The 18,005-nt window shown below is 37.8% G+C and overlaps 1 protein-coding gene across 5 annotated transcripts in view; it reads left to right on the top strand.

The window, feature by feature from the left end:
* The window catches only part of C2H7orf57 (chromosome 2 C7orf57 homolog), a 29,708-nt gene extending 15,051 nt beyond the window's left edge, over positions 1-14,657 (top strand). For 2 of the 5 annotated variants that reach the window (XM_073332735.1, XM_073332734.1), the window contains exons 7-10: positions 7,053-7,153; positions 8,719-8,855; positions 11,067-11,238; positions 13,419-14,657. In XM_073332735.1, the coding sequence (XP_073188836.1) occupies positions 7,053-7,153; positions 8,719-8,855; positions 11,067-11,238; positions 13,419-13,488 (480 nt within the window). In that variant the 3' untranslated portion in view covers positions 13,489-14,657. The remainder of the gene's footprint in view (positions 1-7,052; positions 7,154-8,718; positions 8,856-11,066; positions 11,239-13,418) is intronic. The other 3 variants (XM_073332736.1, XM_073332738.1, XM_073332737.1) reach the window with 2 other exon arrangements.
* Positions 14,658-18,005: the final 3,348 nt, after the last annotated feature.

The raw sequence follows: 18,005 nt of genomic DNA, 5'->3' as shown, positions 1-18,005 counted from the left end.
GGGAGTCTGTGACACAGCTGGTACTAAAACTCAAATCTCCTGTGTACCAGTTCTGTGCTTTGGCCCTTTCTATCTTTGTTCTTTTATTCCCAACTGATATGCAGTGGAACTCAGAATAAGCTCCTAAGTGAACTATTGGACTTGCTCCGTTACCTTGGAAGACAAAACCGTTTTTCTGCCATGACTATATTTGAGCTCAGTAGTAAAATTATGTCAGAATCCTCCTATATATGGTTAGCAGGACACATCATACAATTTAAAAACTAGTTTTAAAAAGCTCTAAAGTGTAATCTGAGAACTCCTAGACTTCAATAGGGCTTTAACACTAAATCACAGAGATGTGCAATATTACTACCGATTTTTATTTGAACTACTTTAACTACTCAGCTTTCTTTCCTCTCTCATTCTTGTTGCTAAAAATAGAAATCTTAAATTCATCTATTTTTATTTAACACATAGGAAAGGTCATTATTTACAATATGAGCATATGAGAAGAAACAGCAAAAAGGTTTAAGAATAAAATGTAGGTTTTATGTATAGATACCTTAAAATTTCTTTGCTTCCTCATATTTCTTTATCCTTTATTCTGAGGAAAATTAAGTGCTTCTGACACATTTTTATAAAATATAAGGCCAGTAGACTCACCTCCACAGTTTTAAAAAACTTCAGTGAAAGCAATTGTTTTTAAACAATCAGTCCCAGGTAATATATGAAACTAAGAACCTGAATGTGAAATTCCTATGCAAAAGGCTAGCACAAGGCCTGTGGTCCACTTATTCAGACTGAAATGATGCATAAATTTTGTGCTGACATCCTACACAGAGAGGAATTTCACCCATTGGAATCAACTTCATTGCTAAGGAAAATGCAAAAATAAGCGGAGCATAAATAATGAAATGTGAGCATTTAAAAATATATTTTACTTAGTAATTGATGGTGCTTTTAAAAACATAGGTAAAGAAATGTATTTATTTACAGCATTTTTTAATTGTCAATTTCTCTTCAAAAAAGTTGGAACACTTTACACTGGAATGTGCATAAATGACCCACTGTTGCATAAAAAAGACTTTAAAATATAGTAATAGTGAACCACAGTTACACAGCTTTTAATATTGTAGCTATATACAGTAATAAGATTCCATGATTTTCACAATTTGTCACTCTGAAACCTAAAATGGCTGTAGAGTTAGTGTGAAGTGATGAAAACAGCTATAAGCATGACAGAGAGCTTTTTTGTTCAGAATATCACCAGATTCAGTCATCATTAGGTTTTGCAGAATGTTCCCATCCAATTTTTAAGTTCTCAGCCATTATGACTTTTATGAATTACATCCCTGCTACATCAAGGCATTTATTTATGCCATGCCAAGAGTCCTAGATCACTGTGATATCAGAGATAACTCAACCAATCACCACCCTTACTATACAGCTAATTTTCATGCAACAGCTTCATTGGTTGTGAGAGAGACTGAACAGATGTTGAGTTACTTTGGCCTAAATGCCAGAGTTCTTCAAAACCAAGCACGCAACAACACAACCAGCACACACAACTGCAAACACACATTTCCCACTATCACAGATCAAAAGAAATTTCCCAGCACAGCACAATCCACACAGAAATCAACACAGCCACCCATACAACAGCAGAACCAGTACACACAATGACCCCCAAACTTAACTCTGAAACCTACAATGTCCGTTCAGTCAGTGTGAAGCAATGGAAAGAGCTGCAAGCATGGCAGAGAGCTTGTTTTGTTTAGAATATCACCACATTTGGTTGTCACTGGGTTTCTCAGTTTGTAAACCTCCATTTTTTTAAATTTCTCAGCCATTTCTGGCTTTTTTACAAAGATGACTTTACAAATTACACCCATGTGATAGCTTGAACTTTGCGCTATTAGTAATGTAAATAACTGTACTCCTTAGCAAAAAGTAAGTGACATTTGGCTTCATTGCCCCCGATAGCATTCTCTCTAGTCTGGCTTCTTTGAGTTGTTGCTGTGGTGGCTGTTGCCTGAGAAGCCCTGGAGACAGCTGTTTTCTCCAAGTGGGTTAGCTGCCTGAATGGCTTTCAGATTATTCATATATACTTAGCATAAAGGCAGTTGGAAAAACTTTTCATAGAGAAGAGAAGAATTATATTTTTGAACTTAAATCCAACATCTATCCCAATTTATGTAGATTTTCCTAAGATGAAGAATGAGCCGTTTTCTAGCTGAGAAACCGAGATCTGCGCTTCATTTGTAATTTAAGGAAATCTATGGTTACATACAATTTGTTTCATGTTTTCCCATGAAATGCATATAAAATGAGAATCAAAATTAACTATGAAAATATGAGAATCTGCCTTGATCACAGTCTGAGCACAAGACTACACAATAAGTATGGCAAAACAGCTTTTTAGTTTTCTCATGTCCATCATCAAGTAAGCTTCAGGAAGCACTTCAGTGAATTATGCTTTGGCCTTCAGCTGCAATGTGGCTGTTTGTTGAAATTCAAGACAAATAAAAAATGATTAATAAAAATCAAAAGCAGTAGGGTTTTGCCTACCTCTTTACTTTGTTTTCCCTGTCCTATTATTTGTAATTGTTTAGGCTTCTCTTTTTTCCATCTGATGTTCCTATTATGCATTGTTTTTCCATCTGCTGTTCATAATATACATAACCATATCAAACTGTGTTCTGTGGTACTCTCTGTGTAGGGTCGGGAGGATTAGATTTTTATCAGCAAATTTCAATATATGTTGTTTTCACCATATACACACATACCAATGAAAAAATATTTCCATCAATACTAATCAAAATTTACAGATAGGCAAAGTAAGAAAAATACTGATTGATTTAAGGCTATTTATTTTGTATATTTTGAGCAGTGATGTTGACAGTTTGTGTTTTAACTGTTATAAAACTTTAACTTTTTGAATCTCAATGTCTACTGTCATTAAATAATTATTGTCTGACCCCCTCATCATGTGACCGTGCATAATTTCCTACAACTGTCAAAATTTAAATTGATAAAAATTAAAATAATGCTTAAATCATAATTTTGTGCAATTGAACATTTAAATTGATAAAAATAAAAAAAAACACTCACAATGCTGGTAATGGAGATAGAGGAAGGCAACAATAAGACAGATTCATTGCACCTAAGCATATTACTTTGAAATATAAGGCACAAACAAATTACTTAGAAAAACTGAGCCTCAATTTTTCAGTACTTGATAGTGTAGGAGAATGACTGATTGATTCTAAACCACTAGAATTTACAACTCCCAGGTCTGGGTAAAAGACACCGCAACATAAAACTAGTATTCATGTAAACTTTTTTCATGTTAACAACAGTGTCTCCCATCTCTTCATCTTTTTAAGCCCCAACTCTTCAAGGGTCATTTTGTCCACAATGAAATAACCCCATCATCTTACTTGTTACCAGATGCTGCAATCCATCACCTTAGGTGAAATCCTGGCCCCACTGAAGTCATTGAAAGTTTTTCCATTTACTGCGGGCCAGGATTTTACCCCTGGTCTTTCCAGTTCAGAATCAGTACAAAAGCTCCATCTTAGACTTAGGTGTCCTCCATAAAATAGAGGTGCAGGGGAAATGATCCAGTTCCTCAGACTCAACAAATATTCATCTCTCCTCTTCCTCCTCTCCTCACCACCTCTCATTGTACCTTGTCTTTCACTGGCCTCCTAATTAGTACATGCTCAATCATTTCACATTTTTATTGCACTCGTCTTCACTCATCTCATATCACATCTGCACAGGCTACCTGTAACCTTCATAATATACTTGTATTTAGAAGAATGAGCTGCATTTGTTTTGGAAGTGTTTCAATTATATTTTCATATGAATGTTACAATACAAAAATAAAATATATTGTAAGGGTTGCAACCACTAATATTATTTATTATTTTGTACTTTAACAGTTTATATGTAGTCTTCTTGTAATGATCAGATCCAACTTAATACAGTATGGCTCTATGCCCAGTAGTATACAGCTAATTTATATAGCAAAAAAAATTCACTTCTAATCATCCAGTCTTGAAGCTTTTGTAATAATATGATAGCAGTGATTAGATCTATATCTTCTGGTGTGTTGGACTGTCATGGTAACTCTGACTTTCAACTAGCTACATAAGATATTTTAGTAGATAAAAATATGTTCAAATATAATTTTTATTCTAATAATCTAAAGAATACACAAAGATTTTAAAAATTCTTAGAGGTGACCTTTAAATACTGGACTTGTGCCATTTTTAGCTTATTTATGCTGTATAAAGGAAGCTTAAAAGAATGTTTTAAAACATTATTTCTATGTTTTTTAACCTTAGAACTATTGGAAAAGTCAGGTTTGGTCTTCTCTATTATTGTTGAAGAACCTCTGAGACATTTGGGGGATATTTATTTTGACTTCAACACCTTAACTGAAGGGGCAAGGGTATCGAAACTTTAACAAAGACTTCCTTTAACTTCACTTGCTAATTAACATTTTGGATAAAGATGTTAAAACATACAAACAGTTTTAAACAGTCCGATTAAGATTCCTATCTCTCTTTAGTTACTCATTGTTTACTCTCTTGGCTCTTTTGATATGACCATTTCACTAGGTCTCCAAGTATCAAAGAATATTCTATGATAGACTGAACCTGAATTTGCAGTGTAAATAAACAAGCAGAATTTAAAAACCACCACCTTTCAGGTCTTCCTTGTACATAATTAAGAAAAGAGGGCAAAAGCTCAGTTTTGAGGCCACCTTCAGTGTATCTGTTGTTTGGAATTTTTCACCTCAGAATAATATAGTACAATGGATAACTACTTCACATTTGGGGACAATGTATACCTTCAGATCAGCGGCACTGCTATGGGTACCCGCATGGCCCCACAGTATGCCAACATTTTTATGGCTGATTTAGAACAACGCTTCCTCAGCTCTCGTCCCCTAAAGCCCCTACTCTACTTGCGCTATATTGATGACATCTTCATCATCTGGACCCATGGAAAAGAAGCCCTTGAGGAATTCCACCATGATTTCAACAATTTCCATCCCACCACCAACCTCAGCCTGGTCCAGTCCACACAAGAGATCCACTTCCTGGACACTACAGTGCTAATAAACAATGGTCACATAAACACCACCCTATACCGGAAACCTACTGACCGCTATTCCTACCTGCATGCCTCCAGCTTTCACCCTGACCACACCACACGATCCATCGTCTACAGCCAAGCTCTGCGATACAACCGCATTTGCTCCAACCCCTCAGACAGAGACAAACACCTACAAGATCTCTGTCAAGCTTTCTTACAACTACAATACCCACCTGCAGAAGTAAAGAAACAGATTGATAGAGCCAGAAGAGTTCCCAGAAGTTACCTACTACAGGACAGGCCTAACAAAGAAAATAACAGAACGCCACTAGCCGTCACCTTCAGCCCCCAACTAAAACCCCTCCAACACATTATTAAGGATCTACAACCTATCCTAAAGGATGACCCAACACTCTCACAAATCTTGGGAGACAGGCCAGTCCTTGCCTACAGACAGCCCCGCAACCTGAAGCAAATACTCACCAACAACCACATACCACACAACAGAACCACTAACCCAGGAACTTATCCTTGCAACAAAGCCCGTTGCCAACTGTGCCCACATATCTATTCAGGGGACACCATCACAGGGCCTAATAACATCAGCCACACTATCAGAGGCTCGTTCACCTGCACATCCACCAATGTGATATATGCCATCATGTGCCAGCAATGCCCCTCTGCCATGTACATTGGTCAAACTGGACAGTCTCTACGTAAAAGAATAAATGGACACAAATCAGATGTCAAGAATTATAACATTCATAAACCAGTCGGAGAAAACTTCAATCTCTCTGGTCACGCGATCACAGACATGAAGGTCGCTATCTTAAAACAAAAAAACTTCAAATCCAGACTCCAGCGAGAAACTGCTGAATTGGAATTCATTTGCAAATTGGATACTATTAATTTAGGCTTAAATAGAGACTTGGAGTGGCTAAGTCATTATGCAAGGTAGCCTGTTTCCTCTTGTTTTTTCCTACCCCCCCCCCCAGATGTTCTGGTTTAACTTGGATTTTAACTTGAAGAGTGGTCAGTTTGGATGAGCTATTACCAGCAGGAGAGTGAGTTTGTGTGTGTATGGGGGTGGGGGGGATGTGAGAACCTGGATTTATGCAGGAAATAGCCCAGCTTAATTGTCATGCACATTGTGTAAAGAGTTATCACTTTGGATGGGCTATCACCAGCAGGAGAGTGAATTTGTGTGGGGGGGTGGAGGGTGAGAAAACCTGGATTTGTGCTGGAAATCACTTTAGATAAGCTATTACCAGCAGGACAGTGGGGTGGGAATAGGTATTGTTTCATATTCTCTGTGTATATATAAAGCCTGCTGCAGTTTCCACGATATGCATCTGAAGAAGTGAGCTGTAGCTCACGAAAGCTTATGCTCTAATAAATTGGTTAGTCTCTAAGGTGCCACAAGTCCTCCTTTTCTTTTTACAATGGATTTATTACTGTCTGGGAGACCTTGTTTCTTAACCAAATAGACTGTGGTTCTTAAACTAGGGATGAAACCTGACCCCACTGAAATCAAAGGGAGCATTGCTATTGACTTCAGTAGGACCAGGATTTTACTTCAGAGTTGTTTCATTTCTTCCATGCAGTGGACTGAGCCGTGATGAGAACCTTTGACTGCTAAATTTTAATTTGGCAGCTTAGTTTTAGTTAGAAATGTACTACAACTCTTTTTGTCAGAGAGAAATGCTTATGGCTCAGATTTATTAGTGGTGTCACTTAAAAGCCTACTAATATAACTAGTGATAAATAAATAAGGTTACCTAATTTTCTTCAGTTTTATCATTTACTTCCCTAAACTTACTGCTAGAAATACTGTACCTTGAATTGTGCAGATACTGAAGATATTTAGAGCTACCAAAGTAATCCCTTTTTCTGATGTCCCTTGATCATGTATATTTCCTTAATCATAACCTAATTTAACAACAATGTTTTCTTTAACACAGGTAAAGCTTCCTGCTATAAACCCCAAATACCCAAACCGAATACAACCCTCTATTGCAAATAAGGAATTCCACGGGGGAAATAGGCTTTACTTTCCACCTATGTAAGTAGCACACACATTGTATTAACTAAGGCCCTGATTATGAAAACATTTTAACTTTACTCACCTATATAAATGTTTGTAGGATCAGGGCTTATATTTGTAATGGGCCTGAGCTACCTTGACTCTCAGGCTAGCACATGTACTATCTGAAATATTAAAATGGTTTTATAAATAACTTAAGTCATGTTGTTTAATTTTTAGAATATACCATTAAATGTAACTACAAAAGTTGAAAAAGTAAGCACATATAAGTCAGTACATTCAAAACTTTTAGGTTCCTACAATGAAGTTTATTGTGTACATCCAGTACTTTTTTGTTGTTGTGTTTTTAAAACACAAGACTTTAAAATAGTGTTTGTTTTTGGTTCTCAATGCAATACAGTGAATGGACCATAATGTCCATTATCACTATTTGTATTAAAGTAGTGCACAAAGAATCCAGTTAAGATGGAGACTGATGTTTGGTCTGGGTTCTATGTAGACACATTAAGTTACCATCTTCGCTTGAAGAGTTTACCATCTAATTTAAGACAAGAAACAAGTGGTATAACAAATTATAGGAGGGAGAACCAGGGTAACTGATAGGAACATGCGATTACATCAAATAGCTATGTGTATAATTAGATGGTTTCAAGTTGTTAAAAGAATACTTACTTTAATTATTATAAAACATAAAGGAATAAATGTGTAGTCCCAATATGTTTTATAATCTATGCTTAATAATTTGAACAAAAACGTTATGTATATGTTTAACAGCAAAAATGGGAATAGAAAATGCCACATTTATGTAACTTTGGGTATTTCTACACAGCATTTTAGAGTGAGTTGCCTGTCTGGGTTGGTAGACATGGTAATGGGACTCAGGCTAGCCCTCTAAAAACAGTTCTCTAGACAGTGCTTTGACGTTGCCGCTCGGACTGAAGCCTATGCTCTGAAGCCCACCCCTCTCCGTGGGCTTCAGAGCTTGAACTGCAATTTAAAAGCGCTGTCTGCACAGCAATTTTTAGAGTGCTAGTATGAGCCCCACTAGCCCAAGTCTGTCCACCCAGGCTGGGAGGCTCACACCAAAATGTGTGTAGATATACCCTTAGAGTTAACATTGCTTAGGAATCTAGTTTTTGAACTTAATGACTTTATTTGCTTTACTTCTCTATTTCTGACATGAATTACCCTTTTCATCTCACTTTACCATTCTGCTAGAGGGCCAGATCTTGCAGCCCTCGATCACACAAATCTCTCATTAATTGAGTTTTGTTGAATGAGGACTACAAAATTTTGTCTCTTAATGATGATAAAAAACCAGTGGTTATTTATGATTGATTATGCAAACCTTATGACATTTTATAAGAAGCATGTTAAATTCATATTATGCTAATTAACCCCTGGGAAAAATAAATAATATAAATGACATTTCTGTTTTTGTTATTTACTTGCATATAAAAGAACTTGGTATAAGATACCATTCTCTTTTCTGTAAAATAAAACTGTTGCTGCCAATTCTTTCTTATGTTTTATTTCTGAACTCTTGTCTGATTATATATTTGTATTTATTTATTTTTGTATAGGCCTGGTCAGAAAAACAACGAACCAGTAAATTTCAGCAAACTGATTAGCAATGGTTACAGGGATGATTGGATTCAGCAGCGTAATGACTGGGAGAAAAAGATTCAGCAAACCTCAAAAAATAATGAGCAGCCTGAAGGTGAAGTGTATTGTGACTATTTTTTTCTTTAATTTAGCAGTTATCTAAAGTTAGTAACCAATATTAGCTCTATCCGCTCACACATCTTACTTTTGAATATGATTACACTGACTTTATTATTTTGCTCTAATTAATCCAATACAGGCTCAATTTAAAAAATACATGTGACTTTAATTGTAAGGGCAAAGTTGTCAGTGGCTTTGTATATCTTTTAAGTTGTGAAAGTATGCTTTGGCTTTGTCTTGTGGCTAAATTCTGCTTGCTTTATTTATCTAAGAGATTGAAGAGACAGGTCCAATCACGTGCTTAAAGTTAAGCAAATGTTTAAATACTCTTCTGGATCCTGGCTTGGGTACATAGAACTTGGCTCTTAGTTCTTTACTGAAATCTCCATCCCAAACACAGCAAAAAACACCGGTATGATAGGTAGATCAATCAGTGTCATTATGCAAAAACTAATTCCTGTCTGCTTTTGAGTCTGGAGGTTTAGAAGAAACACTGTTAGGGTGAAAAAATCCAACAACAATAAATAAAACACAGCTATGCAGTGCTCATGCTTTAGAATCTCACTTTGTCATGCACTGTTCCATAAAACTACAAATATATAGCATTATTATTTGTGTATTTGAGTGTTTTAAAGTGAGCAACATTCATAAGCAACGATTGACTTCAAGAAATCTTCTATTAATAATTATATGGTAATCTGTAAGCTACATATTCACTGACACACAACCATTATTAATTGATACTAAATACAAAAATATAGTTTGGACCACCAGACTTTTACAGTTCATTTCCATTTCATGTAAGCTTTTCCGCCTCTCTTCCCCCAAGTTGGCAAGACTCCCTGCCACCCTACTAGCTGTTTACAACATTTCTCTCGTCCAGGAGTGGGCAAACCTTTTGGCCCGAGGGCCACATCGGGGTGCGAAACTGTATGGAGGGCCGGGTAGGGAAGGCTGTGCCTCCCTAAACAGCCTGGTCCCTGCCCCCTATCCGCCCCCTCCCACTTCCCGCCCACTGCCTGCCCCCTTCAAAATCCCCGACCCATCCAGTGCTTCACCACCCTCCTTGTGAAAAAGTTTTTCCTAATATCCAACCTAAACTTCCCCACTGCAACGTAAGACCATTACTCCTCGTTCTGTCATCTGCTACCACTGAGAACAGTCTAGTTTGATCCTCTTTGGAACCCCCTTTCAGGTAGTTGAAAGCAACTATCAAATCCCCCCTCATTCTTCTCTTCCGCAGACTAAACAATCCCAGTTCCCTCAGCCTCTCCTCCTAAGTCCTGTGTTCCAGTCCCTTAATCATTTTTGTTGCCCTCCGCTGGACGTTTTCCAATTTTTCCACATCCTTCTTGTAGTGTGGGGCCCAAAACTGGACACAGTACTCCAGATGAGGCCTCACCAGTGTCGAATAGAGGGGAACGATCATGTCCCTCGATCTGCTGGCAATGCCCCCACATATACATCCCAAAATGCCATTGGCCTTCTTGGCAACAAGGGCACACTGTTGACTCATATCCAGCTTCTTGTCCATTGTAACCCCTAGGTCCTTTTCTGCAGAACTGCTGCCTAGCCATTCGGTCCCTAGTCTGTAGCGGTGCATGGGATTCTTCCGTCCTAAGTGCAGGACTCTGCACTTGTCCTTGTTGAACTTCATCAGATTTCTTTTGGCCCAATCCTCTAATTTGTCTAGGGCCCTCTGTAGCCTATCCCTAGCCTCCAGCGTTATCTACCTCTCCTCCCAGTTTAGTGTCATCTGCCAACTTGCTGAGGGTGCAATCCACTCCATCCTCCAGATCATTAATGAAGATATTGAACAAAACCTGCTCTAGGACCAACCCTTGGGGTACTCTACTGGATACCGGCTGCCAACAAGACATGGAGCCATTGATCACTATCCGTTGAGCGCGACAATCTAGCCAGCTTTCTATCCACCTTATAGTCCATTCATCCAGCCCATACTTCTTTAACTTGCTGGCAAGAATACTGTGGGAGACTGTGTCAAAAGCTTTGTTAAAGTAAAGGAACAAACACATCCACTGCTTTCCCCTTATCCACAGAGCCAGTAATTATAAATAGGTTTAGAGACAGGTAATTGATTTAGGTTGGTTTAAGAATTTTAAAACTTGCTTAATCAGTTTTTTTATACACTTATTTTTATTATGGCATCTTTAGTAAAGTGTTCTTTCTGCATTATTTCTTGCAGAGTCTCTTCCTCCAAGTGAGTACCAGAAGAAAATAGAAAAGAAGCAGAAAGCTAAAAGATATAAATTGTCATTCAAAAGAAAAACTGTTGCAAAAATAAAGGATGAAACCAGATCTCAATCTGGACCTGAAATAGGTGCCCCACCTAAGAAGTCACTCTTCAAACTCAACATGTATGCCACCCCAGTCCCTATCCGCACAGAACCCATTGCTGTCTTTAGAGAATTAAAGACTTCATTAATCAACGAAACAACCTAAAAACTTTTCCCCTAACACAAACATTTAATATTTTTATTACTCTTGGTTTTGGATTTTACTTAACACAGAACACTTCTTCCTGAATTTTTCAACTATTGGGGTCTCTGTATGTGGAAATTTAAGATACTGCATTATTAAATTTCCAACTTAATTTTTTCAGTAGAAGCAGGTTTGTGTGTGAGCCTAGGAAGGAGCATCTCAGGAAATGAAGGAAAGGCACATACATTGAGTCTCAGAGCATGCATGGTTTTAATTTTTAATGTTTGTTTTACTGTAGTGCATCTGAAACTGAGGCAGGTTAGGTAGGGTAGCTTAACCTGCCAAGCTCTGACTCAAGGTATGTGTGACTAGATGTTGTCTCAATGATGTAGGAATTTCAGGGTAATGGCTTGTTGTTTGATTCTCTCACTTTTCATTTTATTTTTTATTTTTTTAATTAATTTATATAGTGTGACTTCAAATAGAATTTAAACATCAACCATGCTGATAGAACTGCATTGGGAGGACTGTTTGCGGTACCTTCTTCCACTCCCCTCCACCTCCCACACTCTTTCAAAGGCTTAGTACTGCCAGTCAGTGGTGCTGAAGCAGTACATCTCTTCCCACTTCACAGCAAGGGTCAGGCTTGGCAACGTTATAATTTAGAACTTAGGATACTACCATTATAATTGCTGTGCACATTTACTGGGTTCCAGTTGGGTTAATGGCTACAGCACCATCCTTAAATTGTAACAGTCCCAAAGTACTACATAAACTGACAGGTCCGTGTAAACACCCACCACATTGACTGGTGTTATGTAAATTGCCAGAAAGTATCTAGATTTTGGAGTTCCATGGTGTGTGAGAGAGATGGCAAGTTGTCGGTGATGTAGTTAGCCAATTGGTATTATGTCAAATTGTTAAGGGTCTTGTTTTGAGTTATGTGCAGTGACAGTGAGAATGAAGTGTTTTTAATTTGCAACTTTAAATTGAGTAACAACTATGCAAAGAAATACCTAAAAGGGCACAGGTATTGAAGTTTCCCTAGATTGTGATCATGTAAATCTGCCACATGAAACATAACCCATTCCATATCATCTAAGATTAGTTAGAATGGGAGGACAAACTGTTTTATTGCATGGTATTAAGCTATTAAAGTTCATCTATTGCTGTTTTACTTCTCAATTTGGTATTCCACATAATAATCAGTTGGAAAATTATATGGGATACAAATGTTTGGACGATTATTTCTACTTTTGTATTTAGCACTTACTTTTTTCTATCTATCCTTACCTCCCCTACCTCAAACATTTTTTCCCCTGTCTTATTTTTTATCTTGTTCCCTTCCTCCTCTTGTTACAGTTAGCAACAGTAGTATTATGAGTGAGCTTTGTATATAGAAGTGGGGCTGGAGGGTTACAAATGTAGAGCTCTTCTGCAATTAAAGTGACTTTCACTGAGTAGGACTGTAAATTTACATTACAATCAAGTTATAAAATTTTGCCCCCTCCTTAATGGGTATGGAGCTTCACAAATGGAGCACAGCTACTGTGATTCTGCTGAACAGTTGAATATCAGAATATGGGGGCCCCTCACAGGGAGTACACATTTCCACAAAAAATGGAGTTCAGCTCTGCTTGGGCTCCCTTCGTGCTTTCACGGGCAGAGGTAGTTTAGGGGCATTGTACAGCTGAAGTGGCAGATCTACAGCTAGGCATCTCCACTGGCCATTGACTTCCGCAAATGCACTAGGGTCTGTCCACACAGAACTAGCAGAATCAGGGTCTTAGTTTCTCTCTATAGCTGGCTTCATGTGTGGAGAGCATTGCTATATCTGATGCTGTTTTGCCACTGTTCCACCACACAGGATGCATACAAGTGAGCAATGGATAAGGAAGCATTACAGGGCATTGATTCTTGGTCAGAGAGCAGCAATGCATTGCAAACGTCACATGTAGCATTGTCTTTCCTCCCGGTCACTTACAGATATAGAAGTATTAGACTTTGTAGGTATTTTTTGCAAGTGAAAGGTTAGCATTTGGCCACATTGTTTTATTGTCAGAAGTTGTTTTATTGTCAGAAGTTGTCATCTAGTCTCTCATTTTTTGTATTGCAGGTTCAGAGACATCCCAGCCCGAATTGACTCCAACAGACAACAAGTAAAAGCTGCAGCTTCAGAGATGTAATAAATATGTTAATATTTCAAAAAGAGCATCAAGAACAGTAAAGCATGATATGGCTTATGAAACAGGCTCCTATATTTATAGGTTGATATTTGTTAATTACATGTATCTAACCATTGTAGTTAAATGAAGTTGCACCGGGGATGAATTTACTTCAGTAGCTTTACACCAGAGATGAAATTGGTTCAGTGCTTCACTCCAGCAAGTTCTACAGTATAGGCAATAGCTACTGCAGTATACTTCTAGGTCTGGTTTTAATGTCATGTCAGCATACAAATTGAAGCCTATATTATCACTGGTTCCACCAGACTAGTACTACACCATTACCATCAATTTGCCTTTCACTAAGGTTTTGTCTACACACAAATACTGTACCAGTATAGTTAAAGTAGTACAATCCCCTGTACTGTGGACACAGTTATGCCGTTAAGGAAGGGAAAGTATACTGATGTAAACATGTCTACACTAAAGATTGTACTGGTATAACTACTTAGATAAAATCTCACACTCCCAACTGAAAAGTTATACTGGTACAAAAATTCTTAGACCAGGTTTACGGCTTTCTTACAGTACTGCGGCGCTGCACCTGCTACATAAGAATTGGTTGATCAGTGGCATTGCTGCAGGAACAGGACCAACTCAGCAGATCCTGTAGCATCATGTGTCATAGTTTTGCATGTTTTGCATCACTGGAAGTGGTTCAATAGCGCAAACAATGAGACTGATCTGAGCAATGCATGCTGTCTGCACTTAAAGCCTTTAAAGTCTTAATAATTTTGTACGTCTTGTAATTTTGACTGGGTCAAGAAAATTCTATTTAATGCTAGAATTCTGTGTTGTTGGTTCATATTAAGCAAAAAAAGGTTATATTTTTGAAATAGCAATGCATATTAATGGTAAAGATGTTACTCTGAAAGCTGGGACGTATTAACAATCTTCAGTACTGCATTTTCACATTTACTTTTGTCTGTTTGAATTAGTGTTTGTCCCTTGAATCCCATAAACCATACAAACATTGAATCTGTTTGAGTAGATTCCACTAGAGAATGGACATAATTTTAGATTTGGTTTATTAGAAATTTCTTTTTATACTGTGGGGAAAAAAAAAAACCAAAAATTGTTACAATTGAAATGTTAATTTGGTTATTTCCTTTTCAGAATATACTCACCATTCATTGTACATCTGTTAATCCAAAATTAAAAGTTTTAAGTCATATTACCAAAAAAGCATCTGTCTGAATACAGTGTTTTCTGAATTAGTTTGCATTGATTTAGCAATACTTTTAAATTAGTTTGGTATGAAAATTGGTTAGACACTATTATGAAAGTGGGCTTATTACTAATTCAAAACCAAAAAACTTAGGGAGAAATCCTGACCTTATTGAAGACAGTGGGAGTTTTGCCATTCAGGCCAGTGGGATCAAGACTTCACTTGCCATTTCAAACACTGGTTCAGGTTTCTAAATAAATGGCAAACATTGTACTTATCACATTATTTACAAAACCCAAGTGCTTAAATAAATCTTATAATGTTCGCAAATAAGCAAACACATTCCTATTAAGCATAAAGAAATGCATGAATTTTCCCAAGAGATTTAACTATTTGAAAAGGTAGTAACAAGCTATTTCTCAGAAAGAGGAAGACAAAGAATGTCAGAATTTCAAATTCAGGGCAATTTCTTTGCGACCTGTAAATCAAAAATAGTTGACACATTTTCTTCCTGCTTTGCAGAATTCTTTTGCCTTAAGAGTAAATGTGGAAACTTTGGGCCCAAACACATCCCCAAAATTATAGGGATGTTAAAATAAGACTTTATAATGAAAGTTTGTTACAACCTGAACCATGCAGAGGCTACTGCTTCTCCATAATGATTCGAGTCTTTGGGAGAAAGGGAATTTGTGTGTGGAAATTGTTTATGTTTAGCAGGCAGATTGTGGACAGTTCTGTATCAGGATTTCAAAAAGGTAATATAATAAGGTATATATTTTGTATAAGAGCTCCTGCTTTATAATGGACAGATGATATGGTCAATTACAAAATGCCATACTTCTTGTACAACCTACCTGTAGCTCCACAAAGCATTCAGGAGAATAAGTACTCTATGTAGCTTTATAAAAATCTTGTAGAACCATACACTCATATACATTTCTCCAAGCCACATCCTGGGAATTCAGCATTTGTCAGCTGAAACAGCACTGTAAACTGTATGCCTGCTGACAGGATTATATCTATTGTTAGTGTCTGAAAAGAATGACTACCTTCCAGTACAATAGACAGTTCTAATTGTACATTTCTAACAATGATGACCTATGATCATAAGATCAATGTCATTTATAAAAGCCTCGGGAATACTTACGTCAAGGTTCCTTCCCCACTCTGAACTCTAGGGTACAGATGTGGGGACCTGCATGAAAACCTCCTAAGCTTACTTTTACCAGCTTAGGTTAAAACTTCCCCAAGGTACAAATTAATTTTATCCTTTGTCCTTGGAATATCCACTGCCACCACCAAACTCTAACTGGGTTTACTGGGAAACGTAGTTTGGACACGTCTTTCCCCCCCAAATCCTCCCAACCCTTGCACCCCACTTCCTGGGAAAGGTTTAGTAAAAATCCTCACCGATTTGCATAGGTGACCACAGACCCAAACCCTTGGATCTTAGGGCAATGAAAAAAGCATTCAGTTGTCTTACAAGAAGACTTTTAATAGAAATCGAAGTAAATAGAAGTAAAGGAATCGCCTCTGTAGAATCAGGATGGTAGATACCTTACAGGGTAATTAGATTCAAAACATAGAGAATCCCTCTAGGCAAAACCTTAAGTTACAAAAAAGACACACAGACAGGAATAGTCATTCTATTCAGCACAGTTCTTTTCTCAGCCATTTAAAGAAATCATAATCTAACACATACCTAGCTTGATTACTTACTAAAAGTTCTAAGACTCCATTCCTGTTCTGTCCCTGGTAAAAGCAGCATACAGACAGACACAGACCCTTTGTTTCTCTCCCTCCTCCCAGCTTTTGAAAGTATCTTGTCTCCTCATTGGTCATTTTGGTCAGGTGCCAGCGAGGTTACCTTTAGCTTCTGAACCCTTTACAGGTGAGAGGATTTTTCCTCTGGCCAGGAGGGATTTTAAAGGGGTTTACCCTTCCCTTTATATTTATGACAACTTATATTACTTAAATTGTAAGAAGTAATATTGCCATCTTAATCTCTCTTTTTCACTGTAAAAGAAACCCCTCCTGTGTTAAGTGGAATGTTCTTCAATGCTCACTGTCATGGGCTTTAGTGATGGAAAACTAGAGGAAGAGGGAATGAGAGTCAGAAAAGGGAGGAAGTGGAAATAATTCTTCAAATTTAAGCAGTCCATCTAAAGGATGGCTATGAGCAAAGTCCACTTTTAAATCCTTTATATTGTTTCTTATTAATGTTGTGGGGGGTTTTGTACTCCTATGTACTATGGTGATTTGTGACCTAAATACTTAAGATTGATATTGAACTTCTTTCAGTCTGTTTGACAGGGCACTAACAGCCTGTTTAATTTCTTTTCAAGGAGTTCCCTTCAAGAACATATATAGTGGAATTGAGTAAATAATGAGTGGTAAACAACTTATTTGAATCTTTTCTTAGAAAAATGTTCTGAAATTAATCAAATTATTTGTTTGTAGCCTCTGATACAGATTTAAAGGTACATGCACTGCCAAAAAAAATCTATTGTTTAAAGGAACTGCTACAGAGAATATGGTAATCTATTTAATACTGTTGACTTGGACAGGGGAATTATAAGCAGAGCAGAAGAGTCTGGTTAGGCCTTCCTTTTCTGTATTGCTCTTTCTGTTTCACAGCTGTAATATTTCCTCCTCCCTCCTCACACAGTTCTATCCAAAATTTCCCAAATTAATTTAAAAATCCAGGCTTGGGTACATAAATCCGCTTCCTTGAAATTCACCTCTCTGATAGGATTCATACCTAACAATTTTGTGTAGAGATTGTAGCAGGGGAATGGAAGTCAGGCTTCACCAGTCTGTTCCTGACTTGGCCACTGAATCCCTCTGACCTCACTCTGTCCTATTTAACTCACTTAAAAGCAGTTACATCAGGAGCTCTCAAACTTTTTCAGTGTGTAGACTACATTTGAATAGAGAGAATGTAAATAGGAGGGTATAAAACAATTGCTTAACATCCGTGTAGCCAGGTCCGAATTAACTTTTTGTGGGCCCGGAGCCAAACATATTTGTGGGCGCCCACGGGGCAGGGGAGCGGGATGGTCAGTCTTCAGCATGAAGGGCAGGCTGGGGGCAATGAGGCACAGCGTGGCAGGAGCAGCCCCACTCTGTGCAGCCCAGCAGGAAGGCACTGTTTACGAACCTGCAACTGCCAGATGCACACTGGCCTGCCCAGCCCTGTGCTGCCAGCATGCTCCTTCCCCTTGAGGGCAGGCCCACATCATACCGCTCCCTGCCCAGTGCCCCACCCTTATATCCAGCACCCCCTTGCCCAGAGACCTCCACCACAGAT

Source organism: Lepidochelys kempii, chromosome 2, assembly GCF_965140265.1.
Source record: "Lepidochelys kempii isolate rLepKem1 chromosome 2, rLepKem1.hap2, whole genome shotgun sequence".
In the NCBI taxonomy this organism is placed as follows: Eukaryota; Metazoa; Chordata; order Testudines; family Cheloniidae; genus Lepidochelys; species Lepidochelys kempii.
The sequence above is the reverse complement of the archived record's forward strand: the minus strand, read 5'-3'. Positions and strand labels throughout refer to the sequence as shown.